The 22102-nt window shown below is 36.7% G+C and overlaps 1 protein-coding gene across 1 annotated transcript in view; it reads right to left on the bottom strand.

Annotated features, from left to right (window-relative positions):
• KIF20B (kinesin family member 20B) overlaps positions 1 to 22102 on the bottom strand; it is a 43321-nt gene that overhangs the window by 5444 nt on the left and 15775 nt on the right. The window contains 19 exon segments of the mRNA XM_040564041.1: positions 854 to 1057; positions 2508 to 2618; positions 3607 to 3768; positions 4691 to 4867; positions 5831 to 5986; positions 7075 to 7214; positions 7474 to 7599; positions 8225 to 8285; positions 8719 to 8841; positions 9834 to 9972; positions 10413 to 11625; positions 14994 to 15159; positions 16755 to 16874; positions 17065 to 17126; positions 17725 to 17992; positions 18504 to 18654; positions 19170 to 19309; positions 20041 to 20292; positions 21314 to 21476. Of these exon segments, the coding sequence (XP_040419975.1) occupies positions 854 to 1057; positions 2508 to 2618; positions 3607 to 3768; positions 4691 to 4867; positions 5831 to 5986; positions 7075 to 7214; positions 7474 to 7599; positions 8225 to 8285; positions 8719 to 8841; positions 9834 to 9972; positions 10413 to 11625; positions 14994 to 15159; positions 16755 to 16874; positions 17065 to 17126; positions 17725 to 17992; positions 18504 to 18654; positions 19170 to 19309; positions 20041 to 20292; positions 21314 to 21476 (3934 nt within the window).

The following is a 22102-nucleotide window of genomic DNA, read 5'->3' as shown; positions in this document are numbered from 1 at the left end:
TACAGCTGGGACAAGCTCACTCACTTGAAAGACATCAGACATTAGCCAAGTCATATCCTTCTTACTAACCTGTCAACTGCATAAGTCCTTACAGATTCAAATAAGGCCCCTAAGTAGCATTACAGGTACAAAACCCTAAGACCAGACCGTGGTATTTAGGTAGCCTTGAGATAGCTGTGTTGGTGCTAATGCCGGTGAAAGGTATGCGGGTAACGTGCAGTGAACAACATATACCATCCTCAACTGCAGTGGAGTCTCAGGCTCACATATAAACATTACAGCACATTAAGAAGGCTGCAGCATATAACCTAGCCCAACTGAATGAATTGAAGATGAATTAAAGTCTACAGAAAACAGCGAAGTTCAGGTACTGGTGCAGTTCTGTGCAGCCCCTCATATGATGGAAAAAAAAAAGAAGGTGGCAGCCTTGGAGCTCTGAAATGCATTGATTAAGCTTAATTTGTAATTGAGTATTAGGAGAGAATTGATACCAACAGTTGCCTAAGCCAAAACTAGCAATTCTGTAGAATTGGTCTGCAATCCCACAAAGGAGAGCTAGAGACAGAGCAAATGGTACCAGCACGGAGAGTGCAGTGTAAAAGGCAAAGAGGAAACGCAAGGCAGGGACATGGGGCAGAGTCTGGATAAATTGAAGTCTGTGGCCTTATTCAACAGAGACCGGAGATCCACCACTCATGTATATTCAAACTTCTTTCACCCCCCCCCCCCCCAATATATTAAGGTATTTGTAGACCTCAGTAATCTCAATAAGAATCAGATAAAGTTCTAACAAAATATCACAGTAATACATTGAAAAACTACACAACATTTTGTTAGTTGGTCTAGGTCATACCTCATCCATCTCGTCACTCTTCCTTTTCCTTCTTGTTTTGAGCATTTTAACTGTCACAGGTGAGGCGCTGCCCTGATGTTTTACCTCCATCTTATTTGGTTGCAGAGGTGTGAACTGGATTTCCATCTCTGGTTTTGGGAACCGACTAGTTCTTCCATTTTCTGTGGACACTTCAGAAGAGTCAAGGACAGTTTCTGAATGCTCCTGCGATGTATAGAAATTTTAAGGAAACAAGGTTTTAAGTAATTATGAGATTAAAAAAATTATAATGCAGTCCCCCTGGAAAAGGATATGTAAAGTAAGCATTCAATCAGTTTTCCAGATGTTAGTTTACAGAATTTTTATGATAGAAGAACTCTACTCCAATTATAACTGAATTTAACCCTTATTTTCTAGGGGGTCGTTTTTTTCCCCCAGTTATGGATTGAAATAAAAACCTAAGTTTTCCTTGCTGAATTCAGCTTGATACTTTCCAGGTCGTTTTCCTCAAGGGCACAAACAACTGGGTTGTTTATGCAGCTAGCAGCAGCAGAATTGACATGATCATCTTCATCTCAATTCTGCTGCTTAGGAACTAGGCAGGTACAAGAGCTTTAGGCAGAAAAATTGAATTTTTCTCTAGCCTATCTTTAGAGAGTTTGCCCTTCTCCTTCAACACTATGGAAGTTAATTATGTGAATAACAAGGTCCAGCTGGCAAGCTGCAAGCCAAATTCAATCTGCAAGAGACTTATCACTTTTTTTTTTTCCCTGGAGAAAGCCCAGGCATTCAGACAGCAACGTTGTCAACAAGCTGAAGATTTTCTCCCGTACCACCTCACAGCCAAACAGCAAGAACCACACAGTGGGGGTGGGACAGAAAGGTCAATTTTTACTTCTTCCCCAGCAGGACTTACTGTCCACCATCTACCCAACCCTGTTTTTCTCAGCAAGAAAGCCAGAGCTGTGGTCTCCCTGACTCTTCTTCCTCTGTGGCAGGAATTCAGCTGGTGACTAGAGTACCAAAGGGAATTCAGCAGCTGTCTGAATGAAACATGGAAGATAGGCTGCTGGGGGCACAGCAGAGGATAGAGAAATGACAGATGGCTGCTACTACTGCTGCTAGTAGGGTCCCAAACAGACTAGCTGCTGTTATTTCTTATACCGGTTCACCCTGAAGGGCACCTTCCTCCTCACAAAAAACGATCAAAGCTCAGGGAAAGCCAAAAGTTAGTAAGACTCTTCAACAGGCTCTGCCAGAATTCTGAATGGGGGTATCACCACCATTGCATTTCCAAGAATGAGTTGGTTAATAATAATATTTTTCTTTATATAACTGCTACTTTATGAAAGTTAGCAATCAAAGATTTGCATAGGGTTGGTTAGTATCCTCAGCTAACATGGCTTTATAAGTATTTTTCCAGGTGGCTTATCTAATCAGCCACTTTATAACGAAAGTTTTCAAAAGCACACAGATAAAATTCACCACCAAGTTATGTTTCTGCAGCTTTTGTTGCTACCAAAAGGCTCTCAAAATCAGGCGATCTGATCATGTCAAAAGGTATCTGCAGAATAACTTTAGAATTGTTCAGACATGACACTGTTTCCTACCCATTTTTTTTATTTATCAAATCCATACAACTATAAAACTTTGCGATTTAACGTTTCATACCAACCTCAGTTTCACTTAATGAAGAAGCACTGTTGGAATCACTCTCTTTAACTTCATGTCTTATTGGAATACTTTCTCCAGCTATTGGATTAGTCTCGCTTTGTTTCTTCATAAACTGTAAATATTTAGAATGAATAAAGATTATCCTACATAACAAACCTTAAAAAACCCACTGAGTTTTCTAAAGTTATACTATAAAATCTCAAGCACAGACACCTAATGAGCACCTAGACTAAAAGACAGCACAAGTCTGGGAAGCTGGTAGCAGCTATTCATGATGTGATTGTAAGATGTGAACTGCTGGGTCTCATCAACAGTCCATCTTTTTCAATATTCTGTCTCTGAAAGTGGAAGAGAGATTCTATCTAGGGGTGTGCGATCCTGGTCACCTTGTCATCTATTGCCTTCATACTCTCACAGCACTCTCAATGACTGTGTCAACACCAGTTGGCTTTTCTCCTCATTCATAACAAGTGAATGTCCATGAATAACCCATCGTGGGAACAAGAAGAGTAAAGCCAGTTAGGTCAATTCAAACAAACAGAATGAGACTGATGTGAGCACTGCTGTTGGGAACAACTATTTCACAGGAAAGCTAATGAATGGAACAAAACAGAAGCTGCTTCTGAAGCTGTATAGGTAGCCTTTTCCTCATGCCACATAAACAAGAAAACTGCATATGAAGATCTTCCAATAGTAATAATAGCACCAGCCACAAACGTTTAATCATGCTGGTCATGCTGTTTGCTTGGACACGTGGGGATAATCAAAGGGGAAGTCTAACAGCCCTGTTTTTTTCTTTCAAGACAGACCAATGTGATAGAGCTTGCAAATTTCATTATCTGGATACTAGAATTATATCAGCAAGACTAGTAGAGAATGCATGATAAGCTACACAAGCTTTTCTTTTGGGAAGATGGGAGCTTTTAAAAGTATATTTAACAGTTCATTTTGAAATTCCTGCTCTAACTGAAATTCCTGAAATTACAACTTTTGGGATATTCCTAGTATCTCAAATATATACTGAGAAAAGAACAGAACAACAATTATTACAATTATTTTCTCTAAATATAACAAACATTGTTAGTATGTACTAATCATACCTCTTTGTTTACAGAGGAATCCCCTTTATCTTGTCTTTCTTCATGTAAAGGTACTTCTGGTAAAAACTGAAGGCTTTCATGGCTAATGCATTTTTTCAATTCCTTTATGAAGTCTTCTTTATCAGCCAACTGTTTTTTTAGTTCTAGCACAGTTTCATTATCCTAATAAACGTAGTAAAAATTGCAAAATTACAGGATTGGCAAAAGGAATTAACATATACATGAGCAGCACTGCAATTACTCAATAGCATCAATTTTAGAACTGTAGGCTAGAACACTGAACTATCCAACAAAAACCACAATAGTTTAAATTATTTGTGTGACCACTATTGGAAGTAAAGAAGTCATATAGTCTGGAAAGATGTAATACAATTTTTATTTTATTTTGCTCTACTTATGTGCTTCAGTCATCTTCCCTAAGGTATAAGAAGCTCAGCTTTCTATTTTTTCCAATAAGTCCTTGCTGCTGTGAAACAGTCAGCAGTTGTGGTAGTTTTGTTATGAGCATGTGCACCCGGAGAGACTGAATTCAAACATCCACAGAGGAGTAACTAATTCAGTCTTCTGTTTAGCTTTTGAAGTCCTATGCTTCTAATTAGATTAGCTATCCTGGTTAAGAGCTGGACACAAATTAAAAAAAGTAACTTGAGAAATCATTCCTTCTCTGCCTCCATTGTTTTCTTTCAACTTTCCTAATTTCTTTCATCTCATGCCATTCTACATGCTAGATCAGAAAAGCACTCGAAGAAAGAAACAGAGAAAACTATTTCCTACCAAGTGTTCAGCCTAGTCTGGGACAAAGTGCCACAAGCTACAGGAAAAAGTCAGTTTAAGATTTCTAGTCCAACCTTGCAAACAAAGAATCAAGTTAACTTGTGCATTTATTTGCACTACTAAATATTTTGAAACTTTAGCCATTGACACAAATTCAGTTTGAAAAGAACATAAAGCCAGCCTTATTTTAAGCTGGCTGCAAATATTAATATGACAGTGTTTAAGAACAAAAATACAGCCAAAATGCAAAGAACAGTGTTTTGCAGAACATATGGGATGCAATTCACAAGGTAAGAAATAAAAAGCTGACCTTTCCCGAATCCTTTAGGACAGACTGTTTCAGTTCTGCTATTTCTTTATCTTTTTGTATGGTCTTAGAAGCCAAAGTCTTGAGCTGTACTTCCAAAGCTTCTACTAATTTATCTCTCTCTTCACGCCACTTTTGAAGATTGCTGTCCTTTTCCACCAGCTGTGCAGCAAGTCTTTCCTAAATGGAGAAAAAATTTAAAATGAACACTACTACTACACACTATCTGAACTGTTCTGACAGTTTGGCTTCATATAGTTAGCGCTATTTTATGGCCTTAGCAAACTGGAGAGCCCTTTTACATCTTAAAAAGGGCATGCAGAACTACAAATGTACTGTATACAAATACACAAAAGCAAACCATGCTTCAATTTGACAGCCTATATTACTCTCCTTGTGAAGAAGGATTTTTTCCCAAAGAACCTCAACTTCTGTTTGTTCAAGCGATTATTAACAAGCATCAGGAAAAGTAAGAGTGATAGTAATACTAAGCTCCTCACGTTCTGTGCTGGTTGCAGGTCCACAAAGTCAATGCTAACTACTTCTAGATAGTAAATATAGTTTTGTAGACTGTACAGATTCATACCGTTTCACGTGCTGAAGAAGTTACAGTCATGACAAGAGGCTAGTGAGCATGCAAAGTAGCCATCTTTTTATAAAATATCAGACACTATTTTGAAAGCTATATGGGAGCAAAAGCACTGGCATTTTGACCACGTATTTTTACTTTATATCTGAAGAGAAGCTTTTTTCTCGCCATCTTCTGATTATTTTTTCTTCTTCCTTCTAAGGCCTTATAGGCTTCTATTTTTATAGAAGAGCCAAGAAACAAATTCTGTTATTCAAAGTATGTTTTCTTAGCTTTATTAAACAGTAATTCATTTTCAGTTGTAGGTCCCGTATTGATGGCTTACGCTATATACTAAGCTTTTTTTTTTTTTTTTTTTTTATTCTGTGACCCTCCTCTTCTTCCCTTTTCCATATCGAGAAGACCTCATCTGGGCTTTGCGTCATGTAAGAAAGTGAGTGGACTCTGACAAATGTCACCTACTCTCAAGTGCTGATACTGCTAGTATCAGACATGAAATTTGTTCTGCACTACAGACTTACACTAGAGGACTGTGCCAAGACCTCATCACTTACAATTTCTGCTTGCTGCTTTATGTGACGCTCTCTGTCCTCAGCAAATTTTTTCATTTCTCTGTTGCGATGGCTCTCAGCTTCTTTTACTTGATCTATGAGTCCTTTTTTTTCTTCCATCCACTTTTTTCTGTCAGTTTGATATTTTGCCTCATTTTCCTATTTTTTAAAAAAAATAGAAATGAAGTCATAAGAAATTAAGCAAAACCAAAAAGTCTTAAAAGCCACATTACCATTAAATAGACTTGTTTCAAAAAGATAAATACTAACAGTTTTACTCCAGCATATTCTCAAATGCTGGCATTAGATATTCATCACTTTTCTATTGGAAAAGAAAATTAACAATTTTCAGCATTTCTTATTCAGAAAGAAGCGACTTCATAGAACATTTTTTTCCTTTAAAAATGCTCTGAGTAAATCACGAGCACTATAAAAGTTACACCAAAAGTAGTACTAAGGAGACCCTTTTAATTTACAGGCATCTAATGTTTCATGCCACCTTACAGAAATATTAGAAGCAAGTTTTCTAATGTTAAGATTGAAAGGCAAAGAATACAGTACAATTTAAATGGTAGGAGTAGATGATGAGTACCTAAGAACATCCAATCCACAGCAACCTTGCCTTTTTTTGCTTTTAAATCACAATCAAATCTGTTATCCTTCTCTTATGCAAGACAAACAGCACCTGAGAAACTGCTTGGAAAAAAGTCTGTGTGATCTAAATAGCTTATTTAGTTAACCAAAGCAATTGACAGGAAACAGGTTTGACAAAAACTATCATCTGAAGTTTATGATTTGCTTCAAGTTCGTATTTCCTTCTTGCATATGATGCACAAATCGATTAAGTAAGTACTTGGCTTATATTGTGTAGATCTGGTATAAAATGGAGCAATGAGCGTTCAACTTTCCCTTCTGTTTGAAGGATAGCATTGGTTTTATGTATTAGAAACAGATTTTTTTTTTTTCAGGAGGAAAGAAGAAAGTGCAGAACCATTGCATTAATAGAATAAATGCAACTTGTTGTATAATCACTTTGGAAATTCCATAGAGAGCCTATTTCTTTTTATCAATAAAGGAAGCCAGATTGGTTAAGACAACTGTTCAGGGGAAGGCAGCAACAGAAGCACTGTCCACTGTAGCATAATGTAGGGCAAGTTGTACTCCTTATCATATGATTATGAAAAAAAGCTAGTCTCCTAGAAGGTACAGCTTTAAAACTAAGTATGAATTAAGTAACCTTATTTTACCTTCAGTTCTTTCTGCAGCTTTATTAATTCCTTATCATTTCCATTTATGTCTCTCTCTTCATTTCTGTTCATCTTTTGCTGCCAGTCAGTATTGCTCTGGTTATTCAGCTGCATGTATTTCTGCTTCCATGTTTCCAATTCTAGTTGGTACACAAAATGAGGTTACATGGTGTGTAGTTTCAAATTTGTATTTGACCACATTAACATCTACCTGCTAAAGTCACTTGGGTTTATCAGCTACTAACACAAAGAAATAACAGAAGCCTTTAACTATTAGAAATTTGTTATGTACTACAGAAAATTAATACCTGAATAACAGTCAAATGGAAAATAGAAGTGGCTACTGCAACATTTATAAAACAACGTTGCCTCCCTGCTCCCTTTCCCTGGAGGGATTACCTGAAACTAATCTGCTGTTTTCTTCTAATTTGGCTTCAAGCACTTGTTCTTGTTCAATCTGAGTCTGCTCTTGTTCTTCTAACGTCATCCGCATATCTTCAATTATTTTTTCTTTTGCACTGAGTTCTGAAGGTTTGAAAATAAATTTACAGATGAACCCCCTACTAGTTCCCATGTTTTTTCTAAAAGAGCCTTCAATACAAAGTAGTTTCCCCCCATGATCAGAAGATCTATTAGAAAGAAATAGAGCATCTCTATTCAAATATTTATATACAAATACATAAAAAAAGCTTAAGAAAGTCTTACTAAATAGAGTTAAATCTCTTATCTAAATTTAAGATAAATAAGAATATTGACTGTATTATGAGAAAGCCATGGTTCAACTACTCTAAGTTCATCAAGCCTACAGAATCTACTGTTCTAGAATTTCACATTTCAGTGTGTGATTTTTGTTAAAGGTTATTTATTTTGGCAAATAAATACCAGATTAAAAAAGTACAGCATATCTACACTTTCTCAAGGACTTGTTTCTTATTCTAATTCTGTTTCTTTGCTTTCAAATACACTTGATAATAGTGATGCAACAAAAATTAATTGCTGACTGTAACACTTTAACATTCAGCTTAGGAGTTTCTCAAATCATGTCTCACAATCCAAATATGTAAGACTTGTCAAGGTAGTTAATAGCATGACAGCTCATTACATTGACATTCCACACCCAAAAAACAGAAAAGTAGTGGCTTTTTCTGACCTTTACGTGTGTTCTCATACTGTCTGGAGACTTCTTCCAGCTTCTCATTACTCAACTGCTCCTAAATATCACATTGAAAGCAAGTTAAAAAGAAGAACATACACACTAGAAATCAGTAGCAGTCTAGAAAGCTTTTCATTCTGAGCTTTAATGAGTAGGACTTTTAAGACAGTCTAAAATAAAGAGTTTTTTCCATACAGCGTAAAGGAGCATTCAAGCTGATAAAAAAGGTTTAGAGAATGACATCTCGACTAATATAAAAAGACATCACAAAATAGAATCAGGGTATTACATATGTATTTACTAAGCTGATTGCTGTATTTTAAAAAATTACCAATGCTCTGCAATAACTTTTTAAACACTTTCCATCTATTATGTCTAGTTTCAGCTGGCTACTTCCATTTTACCTCCAGTTCTGCAAGCTTTTTCCTGTTGCTTAGAAAACGTATCATTAACAGACTAGTTAAAAAATTAAGAGCAAAAAAAAAGAAAACCTTTTTAAGTTGCTGGATAGCACGCTGTTTGATATCTAGTTCTTCACCAAACTGTTTTTTAATTTTTTCAAGTTCATTAGCTTTGTTCCTCAGGAATTTCTCTTCGGAACGCATTGTGGACACCTGCAATGGAGGTAGAATGCAGAGACAACAAACAAAGCTGACAATTAGTTACAAACTTCTTTACAATCTAAGCTACCTAAATAACTAAATACTTTAATTAAAAAGTCAAATTATTGCAAGAATATTAACATCTTAACTAAATTTCAAGGTCTGGATGTGCATTATACTGTACATTCTTCCTAACACACGATTTTCATCATTGATTACAGTACGTTTGGCAGGAAAAACAAAATTCAAATGGCATAATCTAACTCCAAATTTGGTTGTCTACTTGTAAAAAGAACAATTTCCTGACGTGATTTCATCCACCCCTTACTCTTTGTCAAATAAAGAAGGATTAACCACCAAACCCTGAGCAGTAGAAGGTCAGCAAACATAAGGCTACAGGAAAGACACTAATACATTTTTAAGCCTTAATTTTCAATCCCAGACTCTTCTAATCTTTTGTACTAAATTCTTGCAATAACTTAATCAGGTTCTAAGAAACCCTATCACTTCATAACTAAATACTACCAATTAATATTACTACAAGTTACTAATAGAAAAAATAACTCAAATTAAAAAGAAGCCTTGAAGTTAGTGCTTTCTTCTTCTGGTATATACTGCTTTCATCATTTTCCACAAGTCTGAAGGTTGAGGCTTTGAAGTTAGTACAAATACCAGTGTAAGACATTATAATACCTATAACAGTAAAGTATCTCACCATAATCAAATCAGCCGTCCTTTTCCCACAAGCCTTTTTCAAGGTTACTAAAAAATTTACTTCTCCTTCCTCCCCCCATTACCTATATTAAACCACATTTTGGCATCTCATCTTCTCTACAGCTTCAATAGAAGCATTAACAATTCACATCTACTCTAGCTGTATAACTTAAAATAGCCTTAACATGAAACACTTAACCTTCATAGTTGGAGATTTGAGAGAAACGTGTTTTAAACAACAAAACTAAGAAAAAACTTGCAGAAGAAACATCCTGACTATGACTACAAACCTCTTTTTGTACTTGCTGAATTTGTTTCTTGGCATCAGAAAATTTCTCTTTCAAATCTTCATATTCTTCCTCTTTCCTCTGCAAATCTTTTTTCAAACTCTGTACAAGGGCAGAACTCTCAGAAAGATCTTTATTTAGCCTGGTGTTAGAAATATAAAGACATAAGTAACGTTACTATTACACATCTCAAAGAAACAACATTTACAGGTTAATTCAAGCTCTGATTGTTGGTTTCTATCAATAAGTAGTATCTCAGATCTATCAAGACCAATGACAAACTCTATACTATTACTTTCAGATTTCCGCTTTTCCTAAGGTCTTGAAGCAACAAGCTACTCAAATTCAGTTCTGATGAATATACAACATAGAACTATTATAAATCTCCAATTTATTCTGTTACCCTGCATGTTCCTGTTTCCCCCTTAATTTCAAGGTAGTAAAATATCGTAGAGTAGTAGCTTAGTAAATGATATTGATAACGTGAAAGTGTTATGTTAAAGCAAATCAATGTTCACAAAAGGTGGTTTTTAACTCCGACTCATTCTCAAAGGGCTATGAGTTATCTCACTATTTACTTACAGTTCTATGGATTGTGTTTTCTCATTTTCATATTTCTCCTTTTCCCAAAGAGAGTGTTTCATCTTCTCCAAGCTGTTTGTCAACTGCACAACTTCTTCCTTCAAATTTGCTTCTTTATTATTTAACTCTTTCATTTTTCGGTCTGAATTAGCACATTTCTCTTGCAGAGATGCTGTATTAGCTTCTAGATTTAAAATAATAGATTCTTTTTCTTTAAGCATTTCTTCTAACTTTATCACGCTGTCTTCTTTTGTTCTAAAAGCCTCTAAGAGGCATTCAAGCTCTCTTATTTTTACTTTGTAACTGTTAACTTCCTCCTCATATTGTGCAATTACTCTGTGATCTTCTGCAGCCTGTTTTTCAAAATCTTGAGTTTTCTTTTGGATTTGCTCTTGTAACTGATCCATAAGATCTTTTTCCTTTATGGACTGACTATATTGTTCTGTAATCTCACTTAATTTTACTTTTAGTTGATTACTACAGTTTTCAGTGTCCTCAAGCCCCTTCTTTAAGTTTTCAACTTCTTGAACTAGTTCTTTGATCTGCTGACTTTTCTGTGAGGAAGCCTTAATAATATTTTTGCATTCTTCCCAAATGCTTTCAACACTGTAGTGAAAGGAGCTCTCCCATCTTGGATCTGCTGTAGAAGCGGTTTGGGACTGCATATACATAGGACTAATTTGAGATGTCTCTGATTCATCTTTTTTATAATCTAAGGAATCCTTTAGATCAACTAAATCAATATCCATAGCATGAGACTCTAAGTGAGACTTACATAACTTATCTACTTTGGACTGTATTGTTTTTATTTGTGACACTTTATCAATTATATTTTGTTTGGCATCTTCCACTTCCTTATTTAGTTGAATAATCTTTTCTTCTTTCTCCTTATTTATAGTCTTCTGTTTATCCAATTCAGAAACAATTTGCTGATAGTCAGTTCCATACTGCTGAAGCTCTTCACTCAAGGCAGTTGCCCTTTCTTCAGAGTGGGAGAGCTTAAGTTGCAAGTTTGTTACCTGCTCACTGAACTCTTCTTTTTCATTTTTTTCTCTTCTGCATTGTTCTTCAAGTGCAGCTAACTGACTCTCCAAGGTTTCAGCTCTTTCCTTCAGTGCTAGCATTTCCACATGTTTGTCAGAACTATTTTGGTTCACGTGTTCAGTTCTTTTTTGCTCTATAGTGAGATCTTCCCCACTCTCCTTCACAGCTCCTAAAAACAAATACAACTCAGGTTGGTTAAAATCAATAAGTTATTAGCAATACCAAGTAGTAATTATTACGCGAAAAATGGTCACAATATGAAAATTATACCCTCACATCAGATGGCATTTTGAAGTCTCAAAGTAATTAAAGCCCTCTGAATAGCTTAACATGCAATAGGTGCCTCGGACTTCTAAGTAGTTTGCAGCAAAAGGCCCTCAACCTGAAAGAGCTCTTTGGCTTAGCTCTGTTCAAACCTTCCACTCTAACACTAGTATAGAATCTATCTAGTTTTTAAAAACATACTAATACTCATGAGCTAGATAACTTATAGCTCTATCAAGTTTCCACATTCACTGGTTCAACAATACCTTCAAATACAGTTAATCACCCAAACTATATTTAGAAGAAAAAATGTATTATGTTTTTTTCTGAAAAGTTTCATTCATACTTGAAGTCCCCTTACTTTAAAAAGGAAGCTAAAATCCAGCACAAGTTTATCACTCCGTGTTTCTGTCCTTCCTCTCTTTTTTCAGTTGGCCTCTAAGCCAAATGTAAGAATCACCACTTCTGCCCGCACCTACAGCATTGCACATGAAGTTCTCCCAGGAAGAGATAAATTTCCAAACTCAAATTCCATAAATATTTTGTTAGCTTGAGACTGATTTTTCCGTAAGTAATGAGCAATTAACTAAAATCACATGCATTTTCTCTCTATCAAAAGGGACTCCAGCTGCATTTCATGAGTGCTTAAGAATCCAGCCGCCTGTTCAGTGACACGCATGCTGTGGTTTAGTACAAAAAAGCCTGACCATCTCTAAGGTTGAGGTTATGACAACTATTTATTCTAGGGAGATACTGTTGTTTCCTGTGAGCACTGCAACTACCACAGGGTGGAATTGGACAGCCACATCACATAGCATCACATGCACTGCATGGAAGCAGCCTCTGAACTGATCCAACAACTCTGACAGACAGCCCGCAACTGATTTAACAAAAAGTCATGCTGAAGCATAGGTGTTTGCCATCTCAGTCCAGGTTTACTTTTGATTGTTTTTAAGAGTGATCAAATTCTACAGAACATTTTCTTCCTGCTGCTGTCTTCTAATTAGACCTATCAAATGCTCCTGCTAGATCTGACACAACGACAGCAGTACTTTAGCTTGTAAAACCATGCTTCTAAGTTCTAGAAGACTAAAAGTTTTGGGTTAGGAGATAGTTTTCCTCTGAAAGCCCAGTTGCGCAGGCAGGCCCAAGAAAATATATCAAACAAAATACTACATATTCCTCTTACTAGACAGGAGTTTTACATACTTCACTGAAGGGGAAAGGAGCTGAGGTACTATAAGGTACTTTGTTATCTCAGGCATCAAGAGAAAAATTGAAGAGCTTATAGCCCAACACCTATAGCGAGAAGAATATAGCCATTCACAAGAGGAACTAGAAGCAATTGAGATGCTTTGTGCTGAAAAGCACAATCATGCAGTAAAGCAAGACAAATATTACTGCAAGAAGATAGCGTGACATTCAGTCCAGAATCTTCTTATGCGGGAAGTACTAAAAGCACTGTCCCAAAACATGGAAGGGAAGACCTAAAGGCCAAAGAAATGTACGAGAACTTCAAGCCAAGATAACCTACCATCTCTCAAAACAAGTTTTACTCATGCCACTAGTATGGCAAAATCCTAAGAAACAGCCAACACAATGTATTTGTGCTCTTTGTTCTATTGTGCCAAGTATATTTAACAAGAATGGTTAAAAATATGTTAAAAAATTTCACCATTATGGAACATCTAACAGCTCAGTTTTGAAGTCAGACACTTACACACCTATAAATAAGAGAAATACCTAACATGACTGAATAGCCTGTATTTCTCTACAGAAAAATCTCAGTGCTGAAACTGTCAGTCCTCAGTTTTAATTTTTTTGTTGTTGTTGTTTTGAGAGAGTGTTTTAGTCATTATAACAAACTGACTACTATCTAGTATATCAAGGAGTCTACATCAGCTTCGTCAACTGCCCCCACCCCCTCCTGTAACCCTGATATACGTGGTATCTTCGAGTGGTCACGTTAGGATCCAATATTCACTCCAAAGATGGTAGAGAAATCAGAGATGTGTTTTGTGTACCAAGCCATCTTCTGACAGAGACAGAATTTCTTCCTTCAGTAAGGCTTCAGATACTTGACAATTGTTCAATTAAATTGTAAAAACAGCAGAAAAGCTCTACTGGGTCACATATACCATTTGTCCACCCAGACGAGTATTTTACCTCCCTTGGCTACTGTTGGCAAGCCTAGTCTCTTCCTCCAGACCTTTCCTTGCACAAAACAGTTGGCAATGTTGTTCCAATACTAAACAACACACCTGCTTAACCCTTTATGAACCTGTCGGCTGTTATTTTGTCTAATCACTCCTAGAACCTGTTGAGAATTACTTGCTTCTCCTACCTCCTAGTGCAGCATCCTCATCCAAACAAGGCCTAGATTTTCTTCCTCAAACTTATTTTGCAAGAAGAAGGCAAGAAAGAAAGGCAAGAAAGAAAGGGTCAAAAGGAAGTGTCAAAGGGAAGTTTGATTCCCTTTTTGCATATGGCTTCCATAATTCTAGGAAAACTGAAGCCCAACTGTGTCCAGAAGTTAAGTGCAAAATGGTATCTGTAAGCTCTGCCTGCACAAATCAGGCCCGTATAGCTCCATCTTGTTGATTAACAAACTTCAATGAGGCTGATAGAAATAAGAAGTGGTACCCTGGCAAACTTGCAAACAAAGTAAAGAAAGCAAGAGGACTGGAATTGCAAACCTAAGAGCTGTGCAAAAACAGGCTAGCTATGGACTTAAAATAGTTACTTCTATTCAGACGGAAATCTTTTCTTCTTTGCCAGCACTATCACCTTGACTGGTGCTGGTGTGTTCACAGCACACACACCGAATTAAACATTGTCTCACAGCACATATTGTATGACTAAGCAATTAATAAGTCATTGACAGCTTTGATGCTTGTTCTGAAAAGTTTTGAAGCACTTGAGCAGGTGATGTTACTCTCCCAGAAGAATAGCAAAAGTGGAAGCAAGGTTAATATGAAAACAATCCTGAAGATTAGAATTACTACTGAATCTGGGAGTTTATCAGCAGATGAGGAAAAAGCAACGGAGAAGAAGCAGGCTAAAAAACTAACTTTTATTTTAAGCATTTAAGAGTGAACAGTATAAGACCTTCTGCAAACAAGCGTTTACATAACAGTTACTTCCATTTACATTTTAGCACAGATTTCCTCCTCATACCACAAAGTTTACGCTTCGCAACTTTTGGCTTCTGTTCTGGAATAGGAATCAAGTTTTTTTGAAAGACACCTTGTCCTGTGATGGTAGAAATTGTACCTTTCTTTGTAGGTGGCTCTTCTTCCACAGTAGGCTCATTTTCTAAACAACGCTTTCTTCCCACTTCCAATACAGTTTCCTCGCATTCCTTTAACTGACCGCTTTCAGTTACTTTGTTAGAGCTCTCTTCTGCCATTTTTCTTTTAATGCTAGATACAGTCTTGTCCTGCATTAAAATAAAATCAGTTACATTGAAGTTTTTACAAAATGAGCACTTAAGTCTTAGTACATTTTTTAAATATATTTGCATACAAAAGATATCTGGGTAAGATGTTCCTCTGACAACCCCCATAGAAACCAGTTACATATCTTAAAACAAGAGCAAGTATGCCTTCAGATACCAAGAGCACAATGCTTTCAACAATATAGAAGGCAGAGCAAGAGCTCGGGAAACTGCAAAATGTGAGATTCACATACAATCAATGACTTTACCACCTGAAAAAGAATTTCCGATGTACAGAGTTTATATAATTGCCAATTTGTTCAAAGGACAAATGATCAGCTCTTATGACACTGAAGTGATGAACTTGTATTTTGGTACAGTTTGGAGTTTTAATCAACTTCAAAGCCACAGATCATTTTTATCATGACAGACAATGCAATTTGAAAGCCTAGTCAGCTCTGTCGTTCATACTTTAGACCAGGTATTTAACGGAGTTAAGATGAGTTAAAGTTTCTTTACTTACAAGATGACACAAACAGTAAGCCATGCTGGCACTGCCGAGGACTTACTACTCATCTTCAGTACTTCAAGAAAAAATCTTCCTAATAGTGTTAAGGCTTGTGGCCATGTTTTAAGTGTCATGCCACACAGTCTCATAGAAACACTGGATAGAATTGGAACCTTGCTCTTGGAAGAAATAGTAATAATAGGTAGCAGTCATCGCGACTCTCACTCAGCTTTAATACTATAGGTAGCAGTCATCACTACTGTCACTCAGCTTTAATACTATAGAAGAGCTAAATTGCAGTGAGGAAGAGATAGGCAAAGACTAAGCAAGGTCAAAGCCTTAATTTTTCAGGGGGAAGAGAAACTGATTGAATGCTGACAAAGTAAACTCCATTTAAAGTGTTCTCAGAACTACTTAAGGCTACTGAGCATCAGGTTCAAAAAAGCAACTGCATGTTTTCTCTTTTTATTTTTAAATCTACACACACGGCCCAGGTACTCTTTAAGTATTCAGTAGCTAGCAGTACATTAGCTAGTAGCAAGTTTATTAATCACAACAAAAGCATAGATACCCTGGTTATCCACTTGTACATACTGTTGCTCTTCCTTTGAAAGCGGGTGTGTGGGGTAATGGTTGTTGGGCCACACTAATATTTGTTTCTAATTCACACAGTTGGTCTTCGTATTATTAACCTCGAACTTCAATTAAATTTGAACTCTTCCTGTGGGAGACCTCCTCTCAGTCCTCCATTTCATCCGGGTAAAAGTACAGACAGTGACACAATCTGTGTGTTCCCACTGCCTAAACCCTCCCAGTGTGAGCTGCTTCTTTAGAGGGCCTACTCAGTCTCATGAACAGTCCTCCAGTAACTTCAGTTCCACGCTTCTGAAGTCTCATCTTTCATATTTCAACCCCAACACACACACTTTCCACTTGGTATTGCTTGAAATGGAAACAAGTGTGTTGAGACTGAACCTAAAAGTTCTAACTACTTACAGAAAATTAGTTTTCCAAAACAGATAAATCCATGGCAAGCATAGATCTAGATTTTTTTTTTTAATAAAAGAAAATTGAGATATGTAAAACTTACATAGTCTTTTACAGTTTCTTCTAAATGTGATATTAAATCTTGTAGCCTGGTAATAACATCATCCTTTTGCCCCACAATGTCCATTAGCTCTTGAATCCTTGTATTCTGGGTATTCATTTTCTTGGAAATATGAAACAGTAGTTCAGTCATCAGTTTCTAATGTAGTATTAAGTAATTGAATTACACAATGCATTTTAAAGCAAGTTCAGATAAACTAAGCTCAAACGAAAGAGCTAGAAACATACTGAAAAAGACATTTTAAGCTACCAGAATAAGAACAAATAGCACAAGATTTTCTTGATAAAGTTACCTCAGTTGCTTTTTTAAGTTGCTCAGCAGACTCATCCAATTTAGTCATCTGCATTTCAAGGTCTGTAACATACAGAGAAGCTTGCATCATATAAACAGCCATTGTATTGTTTACTCACTAGTCCATTTTTCTAGATACTCTTGTACCTAAGTAGCTTTTGAATAAATTGATTCGTTTTCATGTTAACTTCTCATAGAACACATTTCAAAAGTTGCCTAGATTTCTTGGAGAAGGATAATGGAGTCTTGCAACCCATATTAAGCATAAGTCATATCAAGAGAACATTGAAATCATTGTTGCGAGTATCCTTTATGAATGTTCCACAAGGTACCTGAAAACACTGCCTCAACAAGATGTAAAGTGTAGGGATTACAATATAATCATCAGTAACATTGACATTTTACCCCACACTTCAGAAAGCTTAAAACTGTTTGTTGCAGACTTGTCTTAAAAATAAAATAAAATGGAACCACCAAGATTTGTGTGTTGTTCAACCTGAATACGCACAGAACAGGTTACCACTTCTGGTATGCAACGTGGTTCCCAAAACTAGAGCTTCCCTCCTCCCCGCCCCCAGTTTCTGCTCAATTAATTATTTCCATTTCACCTTGGTTAACTATATCTTTCTTCTGCCTTCCATATCAATTATACCTAACTCACCCCTGTTCTTCTGTGTCAGCTCTTCTTCAGCTTTGGTTAGTTCAGTGGTTTTCTTTGTCAATTCTTCTTTGGTATTTGTTAGTTCAGTGGTAATTTTTCCCAGTTGCTTTTCAAGCCAACCTACAGCTTCCTGTGGGTCCTCTAGGGACACAATGTACTGATGTGCTGCTTCTGCCTGCTTTTTAATATCAATGACATCATTCTGCAGAGAATCAATAATGCCCTCAAGATCAATGCAGGTGCCTGGTACTATGCTATATTCTCCATCCTGAAAGATAATTCACATCCATTAAAAATTGGCAAATAATTACACAATAGCCATTATTTCTAGAAAATGAGTGTAGAACACCATTATGAATTCAACTATATAAAAACAATTTTAGTTCCAGCTTCAAACGCATCTTGTGAGTTCATATGCAACTTGATTGCCAGTCCTCGTCTTCCTCCACATACAAGCCTATTATCAAGTAACCTATTATCAAGTAACAGCTACTCTATTTCTATAGCATCTAATGACCCACCATTACATTCCCTTTCATACATCTACAGATAACTTGCATCCAAGTTTAACATACAAGCTAAGACTCCTGAACGTGTACTTAAGCCTCAGCAACTATTCTTGTACCTATATTTCATTTAACATCTTGCTGAGGATACAGCTTTACAACACGCAGTTCCTTGAAACAATCCTCCTGTCTAATCCCGATAAGGGATACCACCCCATAACAAGTAATTAGTAAAAACGAAAGTGTTTCAGGGGAAAAGTGAATAAAAAATACCAGAGGTCCACCCTGCTCACTGCAAGACAGATCCTTTGATTTCTCTTCTTCATCAGGGTTTTTAATATAACCATTTACAAGTTCCTTGAAGATTTCCAGACGCTTTTCAGAATTTTCTTCGAGCCGTTCACGTTCATGAGAAAGACACTCTCTGTAGTAGAAAAGAAAGTCAGCTAAAAGATAGCCAATCTGAGCTGTTATTAATATAGCTTCCTGTAAACAAAGATGTTTCTCCTTTATTTTGTCACAACAGAATAATACACAGAATACTACTCTTACACTAAAAGAGAAGTGTATTCTCCCCAAGATTTGCTGGGGGGGGTGGAATTGGGAGATGGCAGCAGACAGGGCAAGGAGGGATTGCAACAGATGCAAGTGTATCCTAGAAGCATTTTTTCTAGGTTTCTTAAGCCGGAACACTTGTTTTGAATATCACCAAGGACTCCAGAGATACAGATTCCCACCTCCCCCCAACCTTTCACACAGTGTATTTTTCCTGAACTCGTAGTCCAAACAGAAACGGATATATTAACAGGTAAGAGTAACAGAGCAAGCCTAGCAGAAGAGTACAGTCTATTATGGCCAAGGGTCAGATTTTAAGAAATAAGTGTATTTGCTTTCTTTTTTTTAAGCAATAGTTCTAAGTCAAATTAAAAGCTAACTTACTTGAAATCTATTTCCCGCTCAGCGAAGTATTGGGAAAATTCTTGTATCACTTCTTCACGAATTTTTAGCTCCAGCAGTAGCTTATTCTTCTTTTCAGTAATAAGTTTGTTCTTCAAGTCTTCTATAAGACTCAGCAGTGCCTAGAATTACAATTAGCATCAAGTTTTTCATAAAGTAATGGCTTCCCCAGAAGTGAGATTTTTTTCCCCCATTCCTCAAACACTAAAACACCACTTCGCTCTTTTTGAAAAAAGTTCTTCCAGTTTTTATTAACTTATTCATAAATAAGAGCATTCACAATTAGATGAAATATAAAATTCTGTGCTAGTACCAAACAGATAAGTTTGCACAGAAAAGACATTTGTCAGGAACTTTAAGTCCTGCAAAATTAAGCTTTTTTAGCTCTTGTATTCCAAATACCCGTTTTTGGTCGAGATCAACAAAACCTCCACAAAACAGACTCTAGTCTGTTCCCTCCTCTCTTTTATCTGGAAGTGACTTTCCAAAGAAGCACTGTCCCAAAACAGACTAAAGTCTCCTTTTAAAAAAAGTTTTCTGTTCACAAAATGTAAGGGAAAGGTCTTCTCTGTTGCTAGAACACAAGTAATCCTTGACACATACTGACCAGAGGTTACACAAAGCCAATAAAAGCAAACCTGCATGTCTCATAGCTCAATGTGTATTTAGACACATTTCATGCAGCTTTCCTACACTAGATGACAAGTCTGAGTAATCCTGCTTTTAGTTCTTAACACTGGATTTATGGAAGAATAAGGTGATCAGAAGGAATAGGAGAGCGATAGGGGAAAACAGAATACATTGTTTCAAGACTCAGTGCTACACTAGTTCTTAAAATAGTCCTGGTACATACTGTATACTCTTCTTTTCCAATAAGGACTTGATTTTCGTCATGTTTCTGCTCTTCTTCTCTTGCCATACTATGATGTTCCTCCATCTCATCATTATCATCTTCAATCACATCTTCTAAGCTCCGGTCCCATAGAACAGTAGCTCTTTTCCTCGGGATAGGCATTTTAGCATCACTAAGCAGTGATGATTCTCTTGCCAATTTCTGGCCAAATGACTGATCATGGGGAAGAATAGATGTGTCCATGACTAAAACCTACCCAGGAATAAAGAACAAAACAATCAGTATTTCTTAAACCTTTACTGGCACTTCCAGGAGACACCTGCTACAGTTTCCTATAGCTTTCTACAGGCACAGTACTCCCTTGGTCTACGCTCTGTTCAGAGTCACCACTTAAACCAGTTTTCAGCTGAAGTACAAAGGAATCACTTCAGAGTCCGACCTTTCTTTTGAACCCAGGAACATCAAGTTTCACTAGCTGGAAGACATACAAGAGTTGCCACTCATGCAGCAGATTTCTACATTTTCTATTTTGAGTTTCCAGTTGCATTAAATGCAATTGAATGTCATCCTACAAATTCTGTCTTGCACAACTGTATCATCCTTACAGTCTGCTTCTTCTAGTCTCACATTTAACCTCCTTAGATAAGTCCACATCCCAAAGGCCTACATCCACCTATTGTCCTTGCAACACAAACTCTCAGAAGCTTTGTTTTCCATTAAGGCTCCAGCACTGATCTGACACTTCAGTCTTCCATCTTTATCAAGGTTATATCATTGCATTTACTCTCACCCATTCTGCTTAACCTTCACTTTTCTACTGACACCTTTCAGACTCTTTGCTGTTCAACTTTTGTCAATACTTGAACAATATTCAGAATTAGGATAACAGTAGCATATGGGGCAGCTAGACATGCTCTTCTGGATGGGACCATGTTTTGAGCAGAGAAAGAAAGTTTACCCAATTTTAGGAAGTTTCTTCTAAATATAACGAGCCTCTTCCTGTTAGGCTGGACATTTTGTAGGAATTAGATTCTTGGTAGAGGATGCTCCTGCCCCCACACTCCAAAGTAAAACAATGTTCTAGCAGAGCTTTTTAAACACTTTAAAAGGAAATAAAGCCTGACTAAAAGTAATTAGAAAATTTGATCACAGCATGGAGAAATAAAATGCAGTAATTAAATTCATGTTCTTAGAAGTGAGAGCGCCTCTAGAGCCTCTTCTTTAAATGCAAATCATAAGCATTGATCAACAAGATAAACTACAATACACTTACTTTTTGTGCAATGGCTGAGAACTTCAGCACATTGAGTGTTTCATCATATGCTGAAGCACATTGGCTTATGTTTACTATCATGTATACTTTCCCTCTTCCACTGAGGAATCCTTGAAGAAAATGAGTTAACTTACTTTCCCGAAATGGTATGTGCTGCTGCAGCCTTTAAAGACAAAAAAAATCATGGCCAGAAGTTAAATAACTTCCAGTCAATGTAAGAGCTATCCAGCTGGAAGACTACAAGCTATAGTTAACTACAGTAGTCTTTATATCAATTAAAATTGTTTTTTGCTAGATACACCTACTCATGGAGATTGCATGGCTGTTTCAGCTGCTACTTAGCCATTATCTTCTCAGTTAGGATACAGTAAAACCACCAATGGGAGCACTTAAACAGGTTCAACATTTAACCTATGGTAGGTCACATAGCCTCACATGACAGCTGCTGAATTACGTGAATAGTGCTACAGAACTTATCAAGGCAGTTACTGTCAGAACATGTGGCCCACAAGCTGGAACAATAACCAATCATTTTAAGAAAATAACTGCAAAAAAGTCAAATATTTTAAGAGATCATGCTTCAGAACATTTGTTCTATATTGTTAGAATTCCAAGTTATTAGGACCAGAAAGACATTCTGAATACATTCAAGCCCTTTAAGAATCTGCTAGTTTTAATGCATCCTTCCTATCCAGAAAGGACAGAGAGACTGTAAGTCACTCGCAAAGCTTTTTTTAAAGTCTTATTTTAAGCATAATAGACTTTGAATAGGCTGTCAGGCACAGTGTT

This window comes from Cygnus olor, chromosome 7 (assembly GCF_009769625.2).
Source record: "Cygnus olor isolate bCygOlo1 chromosome 7, bCygOlo1.pri.v2, whole genome shotgun sequence".
Lineage (NCBI taxonomy): Eukaryota > Metazoa > Chordata > Aves > Anseriformes > Anatidae > Cygnus > Cygnus olor.
Note: the sequence above shows the minus strand (reverse complement) of the source record. Positions and strands in the feature narration are given on the sequence as shown.